The sequence below is a fragment of the Poeciliopsis prolifica genome, unplaced genomic scaffold, assembly GCF_027474105.1.
Source record: "Poeciliopsis prolifica strain line A6 unplaced genomic scaffold, Auburn_PproV2 SCAFFOLD035, whole genome shotgun sequence".
Taxonomy (NCBI): Eukaryota; Metazoa; Chordata; class Actinopteri; order Cyprinodontiformes; family Poeciliidae; genus Poeciliopsis; species Poeciliopsis prolifica.
Genome location: NW_026562410.1, coordinates 1,461,444 through 1,481,996, shown reverse-complemented (window position 1 = coordinate 1,481,996; position 20,553 = coordinate 1,461,444). Strand labels below are relative to the sequence as shown.

General features: G+C 38.8%; 1 protein-coding gene across 9 annotated transcripts in view; it reads right to left on the bottom strand.

The window, feature by feature from the left end:
- Window positions 1-20,553, bottom strand: part of cdk5rap2 (CDK5 regulatory subunit associated protein 2) — a 35,396-nt gene that overhangs the window by 10,089 nt on the left and 4,754 nt on the right. For 3 of the 9 annotated variants that reach the window (XM_055052705.1, XM_055052707.1, XM_055052712.1), the window contains exons 1-26: window positions 13,751-15,052; window positions 13,514-13,633; window positions 13,303-13,422; window positions 13,125-13,221; window positions 12,580-12,794; window positions 12,314-12,484; window positions 12,104-12,214; window positions 11,884-12,021; window positions 11,617-11,796; window positions 11,281-11,475; window positions 10,885-10,962; window positions 10,337-10,528; window positions 10,075-10,204; window positions 9,840-9,979; window positions 9,626-9,742; window positions 8,919-9,062; window positions 8,728-8,840; window positions 8,185-8,324; window positions 6,142-6,279; window positions 5,954-6,063; window positions 4,685-4,828; window positions 4,065-4,169; window positions 2,783-2,961; window positions 2,359-2,692; window positions 705-2,250; window positions 296-400 (exon numbers count right to left, since the gene is read on the bottom strand). In XM_055052705.1, the coding sequence (XP_054908680.1) occupies window positions 296-400; window positions 705-2,250; window positions 2,359-2,692; window positions 2,783-2,961; window positions 4,065-4,169; window positions 4,685-4,828; window positions 5,954-6,063; window positions 6,142-6,279; window positions 8,185-8,324; window positions 8,728-8,840; window positions 8,919-9,062; window positions 9,626-9,742; window positions 9,840-9,979; window positions 10,075-10,204; window positions 10,337-10,528; window positions 10,885-10,962; window positions 11,281-11,475; window positions 11,617-11,796; window positions 11,884-12,021; window positions 12,104-12,214; window positions 12,314-12,484; window positions 12,580-12,794; window positions 13,125-13,221; window positions 13,303-13,422; window positions 13,514-13,633; window positions 13,751-14,806 (6,118 nt within the window). In that variant the 5' untranslated portion in view covers window positions 14,807-15,052. Of the gene's footprint in view, window positions 1-295; window positions 401-704; window positions 2,251-2,358; window positions 2,693-2,782; window positions 2,962-4,064; window positions 4,170-4,684; window positions 4,829-5,953; window positions 6,064-6,141; window positions 6,280-8,184; window positions 8,325-8,727; window positions 8,841-8,918; window positions 9,063-9,625; window positions 9,743-9,839; window positions 9,980-10,074; window positions 10,205-10,336; window positions 10,529-10,884; window positions 10,963-11,280; window positions 11,476-11,616; window positions 11,797-11,883; window positions 12,022-12,103; window positions 12,215-12,313; window positions 12,485-12,579; window positions 12,795-13,124; window positions 13,222-13,302; window positions 13,423-13,513; window positions 13,634-13,750; window positions 15,053-16,174; window positions 16,229-16,840; window positions 16,980-17,406; window positions 17,574-17,693; window positions 17,818-17,920; window positions 17,998-18,619; window positions 18,731-19,332; window positions 19,395-20,553 lie in introns of those variants that run through there. The other 6 variants (XM_055052713.1, XM_055052706.1, XM_055052708.1 and 3 more) reach the window with 6 other exon arrangements.

The window sequence follows — 20,553 nt, the reverse complement described above, 5'->3', positions numbered from 1 at the left end:
CAAGAAATCAAATTGAGAGGTTAAAAAGTGCTTGAAAGACATCCCGAACCTCAGAGTGAAACATGCAAGAACCGATCAGTGAAACATTTTACTTTAAGGGAGCTGCAGGAGAGTGCAGAAGCAATCCAAAGTTAAAACCAGAAAAAAAAAAGGCTTTGTGTGTTACGAGACCCAAACTAAAAAAACACTTTGCTTTTCCATCCTCATGCGCACAAATAATGAAAGAATCTACCCACGTGTGAGATTAGTGTCCACACAGCAGACAACATGCAAAGTCTGCCTATAGACTGTCTACCTGTGCTACTGCTCTCTTCCCTATCGTTCTCACTCTTGCCACTGGTTTCGTAACCCAGGTCCTGCAAATCCACCTGCACGCTTTTGTGTCCCTGCTCAGGAGCTGCTATTGGAAGCAATATATTTCATGTTAGACAGGAATCCTAGAAAGCACAGGGAAGATGGAGTATTCGGGCCATGCTAAGAAAAATAACAATACGGTAAAAAAATTATGATAATAAAGTCATAATACTATGACTATATTATAGTAATTTTATGACTCTAGTCTTGTACGAATTTATTCGTACAAGACTACAAGAATTTACTCTTGTAATCTTATGACTTTATGCTTGCATTTTTATTTTGCGTGGTCCTGATACTCCATCATATTTACAGACTCAGAACATTCAATTCAACATAAGATATCTAACCTTTTCTTATAGTTTCTGTAGAGGATGTACTGGTAAGAGCACTGGCCAGTTTCTCCTCTAGGTTTTTGTACGCTTTCTTTTTCTCCCTCAGAGCCTTATGTAACGTCTCCAGTTGGAGCTTAACATCTGGTGGTAATCCTTTGTCATTGTGATCGACCCCGCGGACCTCGCCTTCTCTTCTGTGACTTCTCTCTTGCTGCGCGGAGGCCTGGAGGTCACTTAATCTTTGAGAGTAATCACTGAGAACCTTGTGAAGGTGACAGAGATCCTGATAGAGCTTCAGCCCTTTTGTTTCTGATGAGGCAGAGGACAGATTGCTACTGCTTTTCATTCCTTGCTCTCCAGATTCAGTCAGTTTACTTCTCTCTTGAAGGGCTCTCTGAAGATTGTCGAAATCCTTCTGGAGGTCGGCGTCTAGTTCTGATTTATCAGAGGTCGGGGAGGCTGTGTTTTTACAGTGGCTGGCTATTGAGGAAACAGCAGCCTCTGTTGCACTGAAGCACTTCAGTGCAACACTAAACATTTCTTGATTTAAATCGGGATTATGACAACCTTTCTTTGCATCTTGGTCATCCCTTGACTCGTCATCTTCAAGCAACTCTGTAGTTCCATCTCTTTGCCTCCAGGTGGGGCCATTTAAATGAGAATTGTCACGCCGTGCAGCTTCATTTGCAGCCCTCAACTGCTCCTGGAGCTCTGCGTTTAGCTTGCTTTGTTCTAAAAGGGCCTTTTGCAAAGAGTCTGCATGCTGCTGCAACTCAAGCACAGAGTTCTCAGTTTGGTTGCTGGCTTGATTTGGGCTATCTCTGTGCGAGTGTGTGTGAACCTCATGTAAAGCATCTTCTATTCGTGAAGAGAGACCATCTGTTACAGATTCCTGATCTTGGCTCTGAGAAGAGGCGATGGCTTTCTCCGCCATGCTCAGGAGCTCAATGAGCTGGTTGTTGAGCTCTTCCTTCTCCTGTAGTGCGTTCTGCAACTCCATGCATCTACTGTGGAGGTCAACGTCAGAACCCACAGAGCCAGAACTAGGGTGCGGGGCCAAGCTGCCCTGGTTGTCCAGACTGCAGGCTGTCAGATAAGCGATGGTGGACTGTGCAGCCTGCAGGGCCACAGTCTGCTGGGCACTCTGTCTCTTCTTTTCCTCCAGTTGAGCATGCAGCTCCTCTAGATCGCTGAGCTGCTCCTTCATCTTATTTATCAGGACCTCCTTTTCCTGGCATTCCTGGTGGAGGAGCTCGAGTTGGGAAAGAAGAGCAGATTCGCTGTGGGTGCGATCCACTGGTGCTCTGGAGTGAGAGCCCCCGTCTGACTCTGCAGGACTGCAGCTAGTGTGTGAATGTCTCACGGTGGAGGAAGGGGAAGCGCTGGTTTGCAGTGCTGAATCTGAGTTGGTATGCAGCTGCTGGTCAGAACCAAAAACATCTTCCACAGCAGAGTGTTGCTGTGCATCAGTCTGCAGTGGGTCAGGGGTCAAAGACCGCCTGCGAGGGCTACCTTCTGCTCTGAGCCTCACAGGAACAGGGAGGCGAGACTTGATACCAGCCTACATTGGAAACAACAGAAATCAAGTAGATATTAGGAGCACTGCGAGTCAGAGCTAATGAAAAGAATATATTCTGCCTTTATATTTCTAAAATTGCGTTAAACTTGCCCTGTGTCTTGTGACATGCTGCTTTGGAGACTTGTGGTGTGTTTCACTTTGAGGTCTCGAATTCTCATCTGCAGAGCTGACATTAGTGACAGCGGTCTCGCCAGCCGATGTTTTGCTTGATTTCTTTGTAGTTTGCTTTGGTGATTTAAAGACCAAGGAACCGCGTTTAGGCTTAGGCTGAAATGTTTCCAAAGTCCTCCTTACTTTAGCCTGCCCATCGCTGCTGCTCCCTGAGACTTCGGTGCTCTCTTTTTCTTTACACTCAGTGGATTTCAGTTCCTTCAGGAGACCCCACAACCTCAGATTTTCTGATCGAAGTCGGTGTAGTTCCTCTCTGCAATTAGAAACTTATGATTACCGTGACGTTCAGGTAACAGAACGTGAAAATAATAAGATCTTGACTTGACTAAGCAAAAAAACCAACCTCTGATGTTTCCTAGATTTTGACACAAACCCTGCCGGCTCAGACGTCTGCGCCAAAGCCTCTGTGTTGCTTTCTGCGCTATCGTCGTCTCCGCTGTTTGACAGGGTGCTGTCAAAGTGAGCATCCTCTCTACTCTGGCTGGTCATGTTTCCATCACCAAGCAGATTTTTAGGTGCAGTCTAGAACAAATTGATAAAAATGGGGCAAACAATTTTCAAAACGTGTTTAAAATTTCATCAAATAAAAACTTACTAAATTAAGGAATGTCATAAGTTAGTGTCCCTAGCAACTAAGCCTGCTGCAGTAAGCAATAAATCTATTCATCGCATGATAAATTAAAACAAGCTCAATGAAACAAACAATTATTTGTTTTTCCTCTTTCTACCAAAGATAGGATGACAAAAGGCTTCAGTAGGGTGCTTTGGTCTCAGCTGGCCACTTTTTTTTTGAAGGGCTCTCTGTTTACTGGGACTTCAATATCCATTTCATTTGCTGTTTCGGTTGTTTTATTCATTCAAATTGGATATTAAAAATACAAATTAACATTTAACATTAGTTCCAATGTTACATTTTTGCCAGAAATCTTTGAAATAATGCACTTGCAGTACAATGCTATTACTTAAATTTGGTCATCTCACTATCACCTTTGGCAACCTCTAAAAGGTTTCCCTGCAGCACATTTAAATCCATCATTTACTCATTAGGAAACTTTTGCTGACATGGATTTCATGGGTTTTACTTATGGAAATCGGAGGGAAAGGACTGAAGGCAGATGCTCATTACACTTTTCTGAATTTTTGGGGAAAAAGAATTTGGGTTGAAACAATTATTCGGATTAATCATGATGAACTGATTATTGAAATAATCGTCAACTAATTTAGTGATCAACTAATCATTTACAGGAGTATACTTCAAATTCACTAAAGATAAGTCATATTGCATTCTAGGCAATATCCTATCTTATTTAAATAGATAATTTGCTCATTTTAATATATTTCTATTATTGTATAGAAAGGCTTTTCAATGAGACATTTTTTTAAATCCAAATAATCGATTAACCATTAGAATAATTGATAGGTTAATCAATAAATAACATAATCGATAGCTGCAGCCTTAGAACCATGTTACATTCTCCTTCTACTTCACAAACAGAAGGAAATTGTATAGACTCTGTGTTGGTCCAGGTCATAATAAAAATCAAGTTTATTTGCATAGCTGTGACAAAAAGTGAATAAAAACTCCCGTGGTAAAAAATAATTTTCAGTAGCAGTTAATATCTTGCCTTTCTTAAGCTGCTGGTCTCTGTCTGGAGTGCTTTGTCTTGACCAGGAACACGTTTTCTTTCAGTGTCACACTGTGGCTGCCTGTCACACATCTCCTCGAGCTGCTAGAGTAATGGGATGGGAGGCGAGTGTGACACATATGGCTTGGTAAAAGAAAACTTAAAGAGGGAACAGAATCCATAAAACACTGCACAGCAACAGCAGAATGGCATGACGTGTCTAATGTGGCATGGTGAAGAGAAGCCGTTTCATGAGACACAGAGATACAAAAAAAAAAAAAAAAGACAAGGAATGGTTAGGAAAAGGGAGGACAGAAAAAAGGGCAGCTTCTACTATAAACAAACAACTAACTTGTTAGAGAAACTAGACATTCAGCTCTACAGACCAAAGAGATATCAGTAACAGGCTGAACAGAGCAGAGGTTAAGATGTAGGTTAGGAGTTCAGAGAGGAGCTAAAAAGGTGGATGTTAGACAATGACTTATGATTCAGTTAACTGACTGAACTTTAAACAAACTCTAAATAGCAACAATTTCCCATTATCTAGGATTTAGTCAAAGACTATAAAAAAATTCCTGTTGAACTTAATGTATTGGGAGCTGTCTTTTATGACCCCTAACCTGTTTGAACTGGCTTCTGCTGGTCAGATCTTTGTCTTCCTTTTCCAAAGCATCCCGCTCTGACTTCTCCATTTGTGATAATCTGCTCTGCAGCTCACTGTTTAAACTCTGAAGCCCAGCGACATGCTCCTGCAAATCCAGCACCTGCAGCATAAAGGGAACTGTTGTCAAGATTTTTTTAATGTATCATTTTGTTTACGTTTGAAAAAAAGAAAAATAACAATCCAATCTAACTATTACATTTGTGTCATGTACTGCAGCATACACATCTTTCCCCAAGTGCAGTTATTGCTCCACAATACATGCTATTGACATATGCATTATATTCAACTAGTTTAGTAGACTGTTTTACCAAAATCAACCATTTTAAATATAACACACTGGAAAGAAGGTGACATTTTTTTAATCTAATATCTCTAAAATCAGTCTAAAAGAAGCCTAATAATAAAGTTCTAGCATGAGAAACAACCAAATCATATGAGATCAGTCATATGTGGATGTTTTAGCATATCTGGATTTAGGGTGTCTTTTGTGTATTTTAAATTGTTCGCAATCAGTGCTAATGATCAATTAGCACTGATCAATGTATTCCAAATGCATTTAACTTTCTAAAATGTAGACTCAATTTAATAATGATTCTTTGTTTTGTTTCTTTATTAAATCCATTTTATATTCAAGTCATATAGTGCATGCTAATTAAACAACCACAGAATAATACACAAGGTCCATACACTTTTCTCACAGTAAAATTCAAACACTTACAAAGGTATGTTTTCAAACTTTTCCAGCACCTCACTTTAGAGATAAAAACAATACAAATGAAAGAAAACTGTTTTAGTTCACTATTTTATGTCATGTATTACTGTCATTAATCAAAACAATGTGGCGGATGCAATGTATATATTTCACACCTGAATGTATACTCTTATTGTGAAGGGGAGAAGGTGAGGTGAGAAGACACCAACGGTTGTCCCATATTCTATTTTTGGTTTTGATTATGATTTTATTTTTTATATCTTATGTTCTCAAATGTCTCTTACAAATATATATATACCCTATACACCTCACTGGTCTGTTAAAGTTACAAAAGAAACATCTCAAAAGAAAAGTGTTCTCAGAACATTTTCTGGCAATAAGCAAACAGAAGTAGTTCTGGTAATTCTAACTGACCTGAAACAAAAAAAAATTTGGTCTGATTTAACTTCAGACAATGAGGAAAATAAAGCTGGTGATTTTTAAAATATCTTTAAATATTTGATATGAGCTCACCTTCTGCTGAAGCTCCTGAGGAGAAAGCTGAGGCAAGCTATCATCCGGGCCTTCTCCCACACAGATACTCATGTAAGAAGTCTGATCTCCAATGAAACTCAAGGTTTCACCTGAACACAAAAACCGGCATTTAAATCTCACAACTAAAACGTTGGAGAAATCATTACAGTGCATATTTTCAGTTTTACCATCACTGGTTCCGCCAACTCCTCCTCCACGGTTCTGAATTGCTCCCAAGCGAGCCTGCAGGGATGCATTCCAGCGCTGGGCGTCCTCAAGCTGATGTCTCATGCTCTCCAGTTCCTTAGGATCAATGAGGTCCATACCTGAGCAGATCCACATGCAAGTATATTTACAACTCCACCACATTTCTATTTAGATTTTTAGTGAAGGTAACATTTCAAAAACAACCTGAAAGTGAAGCATATTTTGCATCTATATATTTAGAATAAATTTTAGTAAGAAGTTAAATGAAGCAATTAAATTTCACAGTTATTAAAATACTGAAATTCTGTATGTGGACGAGAGCAGATGGGGATATTTTCTTGGAATAATTCACATTTTGGAAAAATGTGTGTGTGTGTTTGTGGGGATGGGGGTAAGGTGAAGACTTCTTTGATTTTTACAATAAATTTATGGCAGATCTAAAAACTAATTAAAAAATAAACTAACATCTATTAGTAATTAAATTCCCACATTCTCATTTCAGACGAAAAAGAAATCTAATTATCAACACTACAGATGACTATAAAAGACAGATTTTCAATTTTTACATAATTATAATGATTATGTAATGGTGTCACTAAAAGTTAAAGCAAAACGTCATCGGAGCCAATTAGCCCAAGTCGTCTGTCCTGCAGTCTGGGAGAATGTAAGCCATGGCTGCTTTACTTACAGCTGACCTATTTCTACACCTGCTGCCCTGTAGATAGTAATGTATGTGGGAGGAGCGTGCACTTAATCTGCCCTGTGGCATCAGACACGCATGCATGCATGCAGACACTTGAGCTATGATGTTTAGACAACAACCTCAGCCCTCAGAGAGGACTTAAATGAGGCTGTGTACCTAAGTCATGTTATATTTGACTGACTAAAGGAAGCAGAGGTAAAACAATTGATTGGATTAATTGTGATGAATCGATTACTGAAATAATAAATTAATGTAGTGATCGGTTAATCGTTAACTAGAGTATTAAAACTCAAAAAAGCAAATTTCACAGAAAACAGAGTAGTATTTAACCAAAACACACCTTTTTCTAACCAGTTATTGAGCGGTTGATAGAAATTTAATCAACAGATCAAGCAGAAAGTGCTGAGCTTTTCATGCTGATTTTTCAGCTGCAGTTACTTTCTTTGCTACAAATGACTAAGTGTTCACTAAAGGAATGCCGTTACTGTATTTAAGCAATAAAACATTTACTTATTTAAAAAAAGGAATAAAATTTTTCTGCTTATTTGCATCTTTTAATACATTTACAATACTGATTCAAAAAGGCTTTGATGAAAAATCTGCAGAATGTGCCAATTTTCTTTTAATACAAATAATCATCTGAAAAATCAAAAGGTTAATATTTGCAGCCTTACTTGGAAGTGTGAATTCTGCATGCTGCAAAACTTTCTGAATGAGGAGTCATTTATTCTTTTTTTTTGTTCAATTTCTAATTCCACCAGAAAAATATGACAAATATATCAATCTTTCATTGAAGCTGTTATATAATAATGTAACAACACATGGTTAGAATGGGTAGATTAGTAAAGCAAAGCAGATGGAGAGGTGATGTGTACACAACACAAACATTTGAAAGGAACAGTTCACCCTGACAGTTGAGAAGAGAAACATAGAGCAACAGAAGCATTATTTTTATTGTATTTATAATGGGTTTTGGGAGAATACATGTATTTAGTGACCGTGCAATAAGTTGCATTTCAGGTACAGACAAAGACATGCAGATGAAAAGATGATTAGGTACAGAGCAGCAGACAAACAGTGCAGACAGATGAGAGGAGGATAGAGCAGATGTGCATGCAGCATTAACAAACAGGAGCCACAAGCTTTTCAGACAGATGTGATGTTGAGTCATGAATTAAAACACTGCACAAATATGACAGACATTTTTAGATTTCCTAGGAGCTGAGTACACACTGACGTTAAGCAGTTTCTTCCCATCATTCCTTGTATTTTCTGTACTTAATTATCAAGATCATCTAGAGCCCAGTGTGTTTGACTGCACCTTCTCTGAGTTTGGCTCTCTGTATCTCTCTCTCCAAGTCATCCCTGAGCGCCTCATTAATTCTGACGCTGTCTTCTAGCTGCTGCCTAAGCAGCTGAACGGCTGTCAGTTCCAGCTGCAGAGCATGAAGACGTTGGCCACTGAAAAGCACAAGAGGATGGACAGAGTTAACACCCACACAAACAACCTAAAATCAGTCATGGGCGTAATCAAATTGTTGCTTTAATTCGTTGGTATTATATTTTAATTCCTTCATGTTTAGTTGGTTTAAAAACAACCAATAAAGAATAAAAAACAATTGTGCTGCAGGTTTATAATAAACTTGCAGCACAATTTTTTTCTCTTCATACTCAATTTCTGTTACATTTAACTGTTAAATTAAACACAAGCACAATTCAGATTGTAGGGATTATAGAGTTTTAGCCCAGAAGAAGAACTCGGTGCATCAACCCCCCAAAAAATGTCATCAATATTTTCTGAATATATTAAGTCACTTTTTATTTTATTAAAACATATAAAGAAGCTCATTCCACATCTTCTTACCTATCTGGCTCCTTCACAGTCCTTACTAAACTAGAGTACAGCTGTTGTTCAGCTCTCAGGGCTTTATTTAGAGCATCATGCTCCTGCTGCAAGGCTGAACGATGGGGCAAAGCCTGAGGACAAAAACAGGAACCAGCTTACTAATGAGTAAAATGTTGCAAATCATTTGATGATGAGAATTAAATCCCTACGTCTTGCTGGCTGTCTCCTCCTATCATGGTTATTTCTCTCTGAGGCAATGCAGGTAGGAATCTATCCATGTTGGAGCCAATCAGATGGTCTTGAGTAGAATCATTCTGGCCGTCACTTCCCTGTCCAAGGCGCTGATGGAGAACCTGCTCAAAAATCAAAAAGGAACCATGATGCATGACTAAAGAACACAAAGCTTGAAGTCTATGTAAAAAAAAAAAAAAAAACTTCCTTTAATCCCAGTTACTATTTGCTTTAATCACCAACAAATTCTAAGGACTCCTACCAACTCCAAAATGAAATACTTTTGCAGACTTGTTCTGGCTTGTTTGTAAAATGAAAATACAAAAGTTCCCAATAATTTATGTTAGACTTTAAATATGGAACCTGCAAGCACTCTGAGAAAATTTTGTAGGTTTGAAGAAAAGATTGCAAGAGCAAGGAAGACTGGAAAAAGGGATTTAGGGACGGAAGGATTGGCGGATTAATGGAAGAAAGGGAGGCAGTAAAAAAAAAAAGAGTCTAACGAAGGACACAAGGAAAAGTTAAAGGTGGATAAACTGATAAATGAACATATGGATGAATGCGCATCACATATATAAACGCCAGAATAAAAACTGGCCTAACTGGAAAAAAATTTATATTTATTTAGACTTTTAAATCTAAATAATGCTGCGTGTGGGACCCCTACCATGCATTCAGTTCTTACATTAATAATCTCATCCTTGGTCTTCAGTGTAGCAGTGAGGGAATCGATGTTAGCAGCTTGACCTTCGTTGCGACCCTGGAGCTCAGACAGCAGTGACTGGAGATCAGCCAAAGAAATCTGGAAGTGAAAATAAACAACCAGAATAACCAATAAATAAGCTCCTGCTAACATTATCCCAACACTTAATGTGAAAATGCACTTCCTGCTCACAGACCTTCAGTTCATTTTCCCTCTTCAGAGCTCTGTTCAGTGCTTCAGTTTTCTGAGCCAACTCCTTCTTCAGGACAACAACCGTGTTCTTGGAGACTGGAATGTTCTCCTGATTGTCCTCAGTGTTTCTTCTTGATAGCTCAGCTTCAAATGAGACGAAACAGAATCAAATGTAGGATAAATACAAAGCCCAGGTTTAAACATCCAAAATAAAGACTTAAAGCAGACCCAAGTCTCACCTTCTTTCTCATCAAGTTTCTCTTGCATGATCTGAATTGTTTCCCTGAGCTCCAACGTGTCATCTCCACCGGCCTTCTGACTCATCTCTGTCAAGACCTTGTCCCTCTCCTGACCCCGCTGCAAAAGCTTCTGCAGAATAACATTACAGCACATAAAGATAATATCTGACTTTTGTTTTAATGTTAGTAGCCCAAAAAATTGTGTTGTTCATGTTTTGTGGACATTTGAAGTCGACAGCTTAACAGCAGTAAAGGATCTTACGTCAATGAGGTTGTCTTTCTCCACAAGCAGGGTTCTTAGTTCTGCCGTCTCTAAATAACTCTCTTGGGTTGTTGACGAGCTTTTCCTCTCAGCTTTGGCAAGCTCCTGTTGCTTATGAGCCAACTGCATCTTCAGTTCCTGAATCTCCTGAGCACACTCAGACAGCATGCGGTTAAAGTGCTCTGCAGACTCCTTAGGAGAGAAAACGGCAAATAAACACAAACAGCACGTTAGACTTGTTTTTCCCACCACTCCATAAACAAGTCTTTAGCACTGGAAATGTGAAGAATAATAAAGTGTTGCTTTGATAGCTGATCTTTTGTAAGAAAAACAAAAAAGTTTAGACAAAACATCGGAAGGACAGATGAGAGAATGAATGGATGCATATTAAACAAAGATAGCCAGATAGAAAACCTTTTAGACAATGGGATCCAACTAATGTCTGGACATCCAAACATTTTCAGACTCCAATTTATTTCTTTCAAAACATAAATACCTGAAAACAAATATCTTTTCCTCAGCAAGTCAGAATTTCTCCTTATCCCTACCTGAGAAAACCCTGCATCATCATCATCACCACTGCTGCTGGCCTCTGGTCTACTACATCCTTCCTGATTTTGATCTTTCTATTGTGACAATAAAGATCTCTTTTAAATATATGGAAAGCAACAGTGAGTATAACTTCCGTACAGACATGAAAGAGTGTTGGGTTTATTCCTGGCATTAACTAACTTGCAACAGATGTAAAATAGATATAATCTTGTTAACTAGCTTAATAAGATATTCTGGAATGGATTATCTAGTTATCATTTAGCTAAAATTATCTGCATGAAGCAGCATTACTCAACTTATACATTGGAAGAAAACTGCAATTATTTTTGTCTTTTGGTATTCATGAGACATGTCCCATGAATACCCCCCACCAGTTACGCCCATGCACTGACCTTAAGAAGTTGGTCCTTGCTGTTAATTGTAGCCAACAGTCCCGTCACAGCGCTTTCATTGTCATCTACTAGTCTTTCTCTGGCTTTCACAGCCTCAGCCAGCATTGCTTCTGTGACCTTTAACCTCTGGCCCATCTGCTCAGCTAGGTCCTGAGCGTGACTTTGTGAGTGGTTCAGAACGTTCTTCGCCATTTCCTACACAAAGCGACAAATTTAGAGACAATGCGTTGCAACTTCCAGACCAGGCTGGAACAAGACAGCTGTGACAACAACCGAAAGCTAAAATCGTCATTACTGAACGTATTTCAAAGAAGAAAAGTAATTCGGTAAACTAACTTCCATATCTTTAGTCTTGCCCTCCAAGGAGAGCTGTAGCTGGTGGATGATGGAATCTTTCTCCCTCAGTGATCTGTTCAGATTATCTTCTACATCTTGCTTGGCTCTCTGCAGGTTCTTCAGAGTGTTGGCAAGATGTTGCAGCTCCACGTCTTTCTCCTTGATCAGACTGTCAAAGTTCTGCAAGAAAAAAAAGAAATTGCTATACATCAAGCACATTCATGTTAAGATGCTTTACAGTCAATTTTTTTTTTTAAAGCTACTTACATTGATGGTTTCCTCATTATGAGTGAGCAGGTTATTGAGCCGGTCCAAGTCCCGCTCCTTTTCTCTGAGCAGCAGCTGCAGCTGGTGGATCTCATTGTCCTTCTCCTCAATGGCAGCAAATTTGTCATCCAGAGCTCGCTGTGGGAGAGCAAACAAAAAAAGTGTCAAAAATCTAATTATTGTCTGTCTGGTGAGCAGATGACATTAAAGGCATCCCAACCTCCAGGGCGCTCTCATTTTCTTTTAGCCTTTGCCGCAGCTTGGCAAGCATGCCGTCATTACTCCCAGGGCTTTTGCTTTGCTCCAAGTCTCTGATCATGTTTATGTATTCCTGATAATCAAGAGTTAAACATATATTTCAGTGTTCCAAAGGAGATTTTTTTTAAATGAAAATCAAAGAGCTCTTTTGGTTAAACATAGATTGTGTCACCTGTAGCTGCTGCTCTTTATCAGCCAGAGTGGTTGTGAGCCTCTGGATGGTGACTTCATGGTTGTGCAGCTTTCTTTTGGTTTGTTCCAGAATCTCCTGGTACTGCTGTTCCAGAGCACTTTCTCGTTCTTTCATCTCACTGTTCACTTTTTTCAGCTGATTGGTGAGATCCTGGGAGAAGAAAATAATCACATAAAAAAATTTTAAAGATTTTTTTTGGAGGGAGAAAAAATGTAAAGGCAGTAAATGCCTTCATACTACTTTACGTTTAGGGCTTTGTCTCCTTTCTTTTTCTGTTGCTGCATGTCTTCTAGTTCCATCTCAAGTTGGTCCTTTGACTGCTGCAAATCAGCAAGTTCTTGTTCTTTCCTATCCAAGGCACGCTGTAGTTTTTGGGCTTCGAGCACCTTGGTGTGATGCTCCCCTTGGAGTTGGGCCAACTCCGTTTGTTTTTCCATTAACAGGCTTTGATGCTCTTCTACTCCCTAAATAAAAAATTTAAAACATTTTAAAAAAGTTAAATTTAAGATAGCCGTTGTTTTTTTACCAATACAGAGATGCACTAAAAAAAATCTACTGCTGATGTGAATCGGCAGATTTTGGAAGATGTATGCTTAGATTACACATCCTGTGAGAAAGTGTGAGAGAGAACCACAGAAAACAGGAAGGCTGAATGTTTTACGCTTTAAGGCCTTCAACCTCTTTCTGTTATGGCACAGGATGAGGTTTAAAAGCCATGGAGCGAAACCTCCATTGTAGAGTAGAGTGAAGGTTTGATGCCTTAGTTTCTGTAATAGACAGTAGGAACAACATGCCTGGTATTTCTGCAGTTGGGCTTTATGTGCAGCCTCTCTGGCCTTGGCCAAAGCATCATCCCTGTCCTCAATCTCCTGACAAAGTTCCTCGATCTGAAAAATGCACAGTCATTTTAAGAGTGTGGCATTTCTTAACATTGATATAATGGTGTTGTTTCTTAAATATATCTCAACCTCTTTTTCCTTTTCTTTGAGGACCTGGGTAAGCCCTTGGATGGTTTTATCTCTCTTCAGAGCGTTTTTCTTCTCTGTGTCGAGCTCATTCTCCTTCTCCTCCAATGTCACAGAGAGGGTCTATCCACAACAGACAGCAAATAATGTTATATAACATATTTCACATTCAGTTATTTAGGGAACATGTAACAGAATGTAATGCCTTTTGTACCTTGCTGTGATTCTGTGAATCCTCAAGTGTTTTTGTCATGTTTTCATTGGCGCTTTTTACCCGGTTGAGCTCTTCAGTCAGCATTTTATTGATGGATTCCAATTGATTTATATCACTCTTCTAAATAATATCAAAAGACACACAAAAAGAGAATAAAAATCAAATGAAATAAGTTATTGTAAAGCATTCATCACTTCACTTAGAAGGGCACAGATCAACCTAGACACCATTACTGACATTATCTACCTTTACTTTGACAGGGGCATATTGATCATTAAACTCCTCAGTGAGATCTTGCAGAGACTTCCATTCTGCCTCTCTGTTTCTTAGTTTGACTCGAGTAATGGCAGCGCCGGTGTTTAACCTCTTCAGCACGGGAATACGACTGCCTGACGGGGCAGACACTTGGTGCTTAGAGATGCAGCGCAGGAGCTGGATTAGGTCAGAGACTACAGATGGCTGACTTGAGGACCTGTGGAGCATTGCTTTTGGCTGAACTTTTCTTCTTGGGTCACTGTTGGTACCGTGCCCAGAAGGCAACAACTTTGAGTCCCAACGTTTTCGCTTATGCAGACGATCTGCAGGCTGGTCAGAGGAGAAGTCTCTGTTGAGAGACTGTAGAGAAGTGGAGTGACTTTTGAATCCCTGCCTAGACAGCGTTCCCTTGCGCTGCACCAGATCGAGGTACATGCTCTGTGAGCGGTGACGTGTGCCATTCAGTCCAATATTCTTCATGCCTCCATCTAGCCCAGAACCTGAACCCAGTCTGCTGCTCCGAAGCCCAGAGCGACCAGGTAGCGCTCCTTTACCGACGATTCTATCCAGACTCACACACCTTCTGATGCGATTCTCCCCGTCAACGCTCCCATTATCCCTAAAAAGCAATCCTTCGTGGAGTGGCTGACACATGGTATCCACATCGGGACTGCCGACCTCAGAGGACCTGAGGGGAGTCCTAGAGTGGGCGCCTCCCCTAGAACTACTCCCAGGGTTGTTTCTGTTGTAGATATGGACAATGCACTGGATCAGGTGTTCCTTCTCCGTCAAGAATTTCTGAATCTTATTGTTGTGTTCATCTTGCAACTGGTTGATATTAATATCACACTGAATAACCTTCTCCAGCTGGAACACACATTTTCCACAGAGGAACTCTCCACGACCATCACGGATCACCTCCCGACCCAACACGTGGGACAGGATGACCTGCAGCTTCCTCTTCCCCGATGAACTAAATATCCAGCGGCACTGGCTTCCCACCAGACGGACACCACATATACGACACGGGTCCTTCATGGAGCCTTGGATTTTGAATAATCACACGCTTCGGTTAAGTCCAGAAGACCTACGTCTGCCGCATCAAGTATCCCGTGACTTAATGGCTATCATCCTAACAGCTACAGTCCAGCCATGTTGCATTTTCTCTCTCTCCATCAGCAAGCAGGCATAGCGGAGAATGACTGCGTGCAAAGCACAATAAGCCCTAAGCCTTAATAATCCCTGCCTCCGCCTCTCTTTCCCTCTCCCCTCGTATTCAGTCAGATCAAATCCTCTGAGTCTCTTGTATCGGTGGTGTAGCCAGGACATTTCAAAAGTACCTAGTACTCTGTGCACGTCAAGAAGTGATCAATCAATATTGTTGTTGTAGGGATGGGCATTTATCATTTATTGTGACAGATATTTTTGATTTATTGTTGTCACAATAAATACCAATTAATGATGGTTACAAATCCCGTAAATTATTCTTATTGTCAGAATTATATATTTTTTTCCACTGTTTGTTCAATGAGAGTATCAATAAATATCAATTATTTTAAAATATGATTAAATGCAGTTACTGTGTGCACTTTAGTGATATGAATTACACTTCTTTGTGTGACTTGTATCTGGAAAAAAGCATATTACAAACGGGCATGTTTATCAAGAGTAGCATTTGTGTTTGTGGGGCTATGATTGCTGTACCATGCAAAGAGTTACCTAAAAAATGAGGAATAAATAATTTTTATCATCACTTTTATCATTATCGCAACAGAACCACAAAATGTTGTGGTAGCGCTTTGAGTCCATATCAACCCAATCCTAACAGAAACAAAGACATTCAAAATCTGTACATGCATCAGGCTGTTATTTAATGTTTTGGGCTCCATATCAGACAAAAAAAAAACAAAAAGAAAAACAGTTAAGCATCATCATTTCTCTACTGATAATAACAAGCTTAAGTGTAACTGGTGGTAACACTCTAAAACCCCAAATTTACTACACAGAAAGTCTGATGTCCCTCGTTATTAAAGCTGAGGGGGGGAAAAAAGCCCAAGGAGGCACACACTAGTAGACAAAAGCAAGACAGAAATCCAGCAACTAAATGTTTCCAGATAGCCACAACAGTAACACAGTAACATAGGTAGTGTTACTGAGAACACTACCTGTGGGCACTTGCAATCTATATATTTGAAGGATCTTGCATGTTTTTTTCACAGTTAAGATTTTTGTTGTGATTTGGGTATCTTGACCAAAACACATTAAGGTCTGATTTGACAAAGAAGGCAAAACATTAGAGAAAAGTCACAGCATATGGTCCAAAAGGAACCAGTCACTGTGCCAAAAATAAATAAATAAATAAACATTTTCTTGAAGAGTTTCTAGAAATATCTAAAAACCACCAACCTGTTGGTCTGGCTGCACTTTGTCTTTCTCTCTTTGAAGCTCGTCCCTCAGTTTCTGGAAAAGAGACACCCAAGAGTCCTTTTAATGTTGCTTATATAGAGACATTGGAAAACAAACTCCCCATCACTCTCCCTACAGCCATTGGAAAAAAAAATTATATATCCTTGTTACTTCTCAGGATTTTAAAAGGTAAAGCATCAGCCAGGTGCAGCTGATCAAAAGCATTAGTGATTAACCGATAATCAGCAAATGTGTCAATCCTCCAGCCCAGCTGGAAAAACAGCAGTGACCTTAGAAAATCAACTGTTGCTGCCCATCAGTATGTGAAAGCTTAGAAGACCATTTCCAAACAATTTGAAGTCCACAATTCTACTGTAAGAAAGATTATTTACAAGTAGAATGTTTATAAAATAAACATAAGGAAAGAGGAGGGTCCAGCAAATTTGCCACTTGTTTAGACAGTGATTTTAACAGCACAATCGGGACATGACTAAATCTTTTTTATGAAAGATGCTAGGGGAAAAAACTTTTTCTCGCAGAAATTCTACTACCCCTATGTTTTCTCCACGTCTGTATCATAACAACCTTTGAGTTGTTTAATTTCAGATGACGTGATAGAAAAAGATTAGAAAAAAATTAATCTGTATGAGAAATTTTAATTCACACCTTAAGCTGCTGGTCCTTTTCTAGAATGAGCTCAGAAAGTTGCTTGGTTGATTGTGGATCTGTCTGTGAATCTCCACTGTTCTTCTGTTGGATCAAAGCATCCTGGTTCTTCAGGGTGATCTTGAGCTGCTTAATTTCACTGAAATGAGTAAAAAACACAGTTTATGTATTAATTGTTCTGAACATGTTTAACTTTCATTTATTTCTCAGGTCAAATGGGATGTTTTTCCCATTTGACTCCTAGATTTATTTCTACATGAGCAGATATTTCTGTATCTATTATTGATAGTGTTACACCTTCAAATAAATATGCCGTTCTTAAATGACAATGTACTTTCTGCTTAGAACATTGACAGTTACAAAGATCATTTCATGTTCAAGACATTTTAAACTTTTTGATCAGTATAACTACTTCTGGATCTGATTGGATGATTCAGACAAAGTGGTGTATTTCTGCAGCAATACACCACTTTTTACAGATTATCTGTCTTGACATGGTGACAGTTTTAAAAATGATGTAAATATTAAAAGTTACATACTCCAGTTTTAATCTTATTCTTTCTTACTTGTCACTCTTCTGTAGAGCTTGCTGTAAATCCTCTACTGAAAACGGGGCATGGATATCTGTTGAAGCAACAGCCTGAAGTTGCTTCTCCATGTTTATATTCTTAAGCTTCTCCTCTTCAGCAATGGCAGCCATCCTCCCAACCTCTTCTTCTGCTGCCTGTAAATTCTGCAAATGAGGAAAAAAATGTTGTTTTTTTTATGCTACTGTACATATGAAGATAATACTTGATCTTTATATATACAATAAAAGATCTTTATCTTTTAAATTACTGTATTTTGGACTCACCTGTTCTAGTTCTGCTATCCTTTTGTTGAATGCATCTCTTAATGCGCCCATCTCCCTCTGAGCTTGCTCCCTCACTCGCTGGGGTTCTCCTGATTCTCGACCTGCTAGACTTTCCAGCGCTTTACTGGAATGAACGTTCACAGGTTACCTCAGGTTAATGAGAACATCCATATGTAGTAGTAGAAAATTTATTGCCAGTCGACATGAGTTTTCTGAAAAATACGTACGATGCAGACACAAGCAGCTCCTGTTTCTCAGCTAGCTCTCTCTTCATCGACTCCAACTCCACCTTAAGCTCTATGTTCTACAAAGAGTTATAACTTTATAAAGAGCAAATTCAAACAAACAAAATAATAATAATTCTAAGTTCAGATGCACCAATCAATCTACCGGATATCAGAACTGACCACTTTTCTTTTGATTCGCTTTGATCGATGTGTCAAACACTGAAAATTCAGATTATTTTTTTCTGTTCATATCTAAGAACTCTCACTATTTTCAGTCAATGAATGCATCAACAAGATACAGCTTAGGGAATAATGCTTTGACATAGACACTGGAATAATATTTAATTTCTTTAGGATTAAAAACTAGCATCACTATGAAGAAAAGTGCAGCACATTTTTTGTTTTATAATCCTTAAAAAAAAATAAGAACAACATTTTAAAGTTTAAAATTGACAGGTCAGATTGCACCAAAAACCTTGAAGTTGTAAGGGCCAGGAAAAGCTTGACTGGTACAACTAAGAAGGCCAAGGACAGAAAGGACTTAAGATCCTATTAGATAACCTTAGGTCCTTTAATCTAGATGATCTTTTGATCTGTCCCTTCAAACTCTTTCAACTTTAGTCGGAGGCATGAAACTCGACACTGATAGAATTGTGTAAATACCATGGCACAATGCATTTGATACAAAATAAATAATACCGTTTTGAAAATGTCTTCAGTGGAGTCATCACATTTCTGCTGCATACGCTCCTCCATGAAGTAAATGCGAAGCTTCAGATTAAAGTTCTCTTTCTTCAAAGCTGTAATTTGCTGTTAAACATAAAGGTATTTGATCAAATCCTGTCATACATAAAAGGCATTTAAGACATCTACGTAGCTACGAGTCAAATCTATTTGTGGAAAAAAAGGTCATTACACAAATGCATAGAGGGGGCATGTGTGGTTATTTTCAAAGGAAGAGAAGCATGTACGTGTTTAGCAGACTGTGCATCATTGTGCTGGAGGGTCAGAGCAGCATACATCTGGTAAGTGGGGGTTGGGTGCACTGCTGAAGGGAGGAGGTAGAAGTCTGGACCCCTCTATAAGCCTCGAATCATGCAGTCAGTCTGAAGCATGAGCCCAGAACCTGAACATGCATTCCATTCAAATGCTGAAATCAGAGTTTAGCCCACCTCAACCCTCATCCTCCTACACACATGCTCCATCTTCCAAATGTCCATAAATGGAGCGTCTTGGTTTAAAGGAAATAGTTAAAAAAAAGTTCATAACTTGCATATTTAAAGCGGTGGGTTAAGGCGTTAACTTTAAACTATCAACATGCTTCTCGTGTACCATAATTATTTCATTACAGCGCAATGAATCATAAACATTTTCTATAATAAAGAAAGAGTAAAGTTGATACATTTACTCACATTCTCATAGTCCTTCATGGTGAGAGCTTTGACCGGGGACATCTTTTCAGGAAAGGCCAGAGCTGAAGAACAAACAGCTCATTTTCACCACATTTAAAGTAAAACTTCATAACAGAGTTTATAACACAGTGGAAACCATTGAGGCTACATTAAAAGCTAAACATTCACCTTCCTTTATTTCAGAGAGGAGGAAAGCAAAAGAGAAAGAAGTGTCTGTTTTGTTTTTTTTTTTAAAGTACAGCGACACAGGAGGTGAAACAGCTTCTCAGGGTTTCCCTGTTTAAGCCAAGTGAAGCAGTGAGCAGCTGCTCATGTAACCGTACAACTCTAACTCTTGACTCACAATTCGCTCCTGGGTTAGTAGGAGTAGGATATTTTACCAAGTAAGCATTATGTAAGTTTCCACATTGAAATGAACCCAACAGACATGGTTAACATACGAATAATTAAAGTAAATTTGTCAGATAGTCATTAATATGTTCCTTAGATTCCTATTTTTTTCCATTTTTTTGTACTTAATACTTCTCCAGATTTTATTACATTCCCAACTTTTGAGTGTAAAATATTTGCCTTGAGTTTCACAAATAATGAAGCAAGCCTAAGCTGCACTAGACTTCCATTTCGTTAATATAGTAAAGGGTATATTTCACCATTGTTGTTGTTGTTTTTCTGGGTTCTGGCCTTACTTCGATCAGTTCTACTTGAATATTGATAACAATCTATTTCTGGATTATTCAATAATTAATACACATTTTTTTCTGTTTTAGGTGTCTTCATTAATGTGAAATACCATAAACATTTAGTCATTCTTAACATGTAACACTTTGCAGACTTTTATTTCCAGATGAGTTTATGGCAGGTCAACGCTTTGATGCCATCTCTAACTCAAGAACCTCTTGGCACCACTAAGAACCACTCTTGTCAAGTGTTAAAGCTAATTGCTGCCTACAAAGATGAGGAAGGCTATTACAGGACATCAAAGAAACTGCAGCTTGCAACATTTAACTTTCTGCAGAATACTGAGAAGATGCAGTAAAATGAGGGCTAACTTACTAAAATATAACAAAAAGAACAACTAAGTTAATAAAGGAAGTATGAGCAAAATAAATTCAATTGTCCTTAATTTGTGCTTTAGAACGTAAGTCCTTACAAAATTACTGATGTTGATTATTGAGACAAAAACAAGCAGTCCATTTAAGTTTAGTGCTTGATTTTACAGAC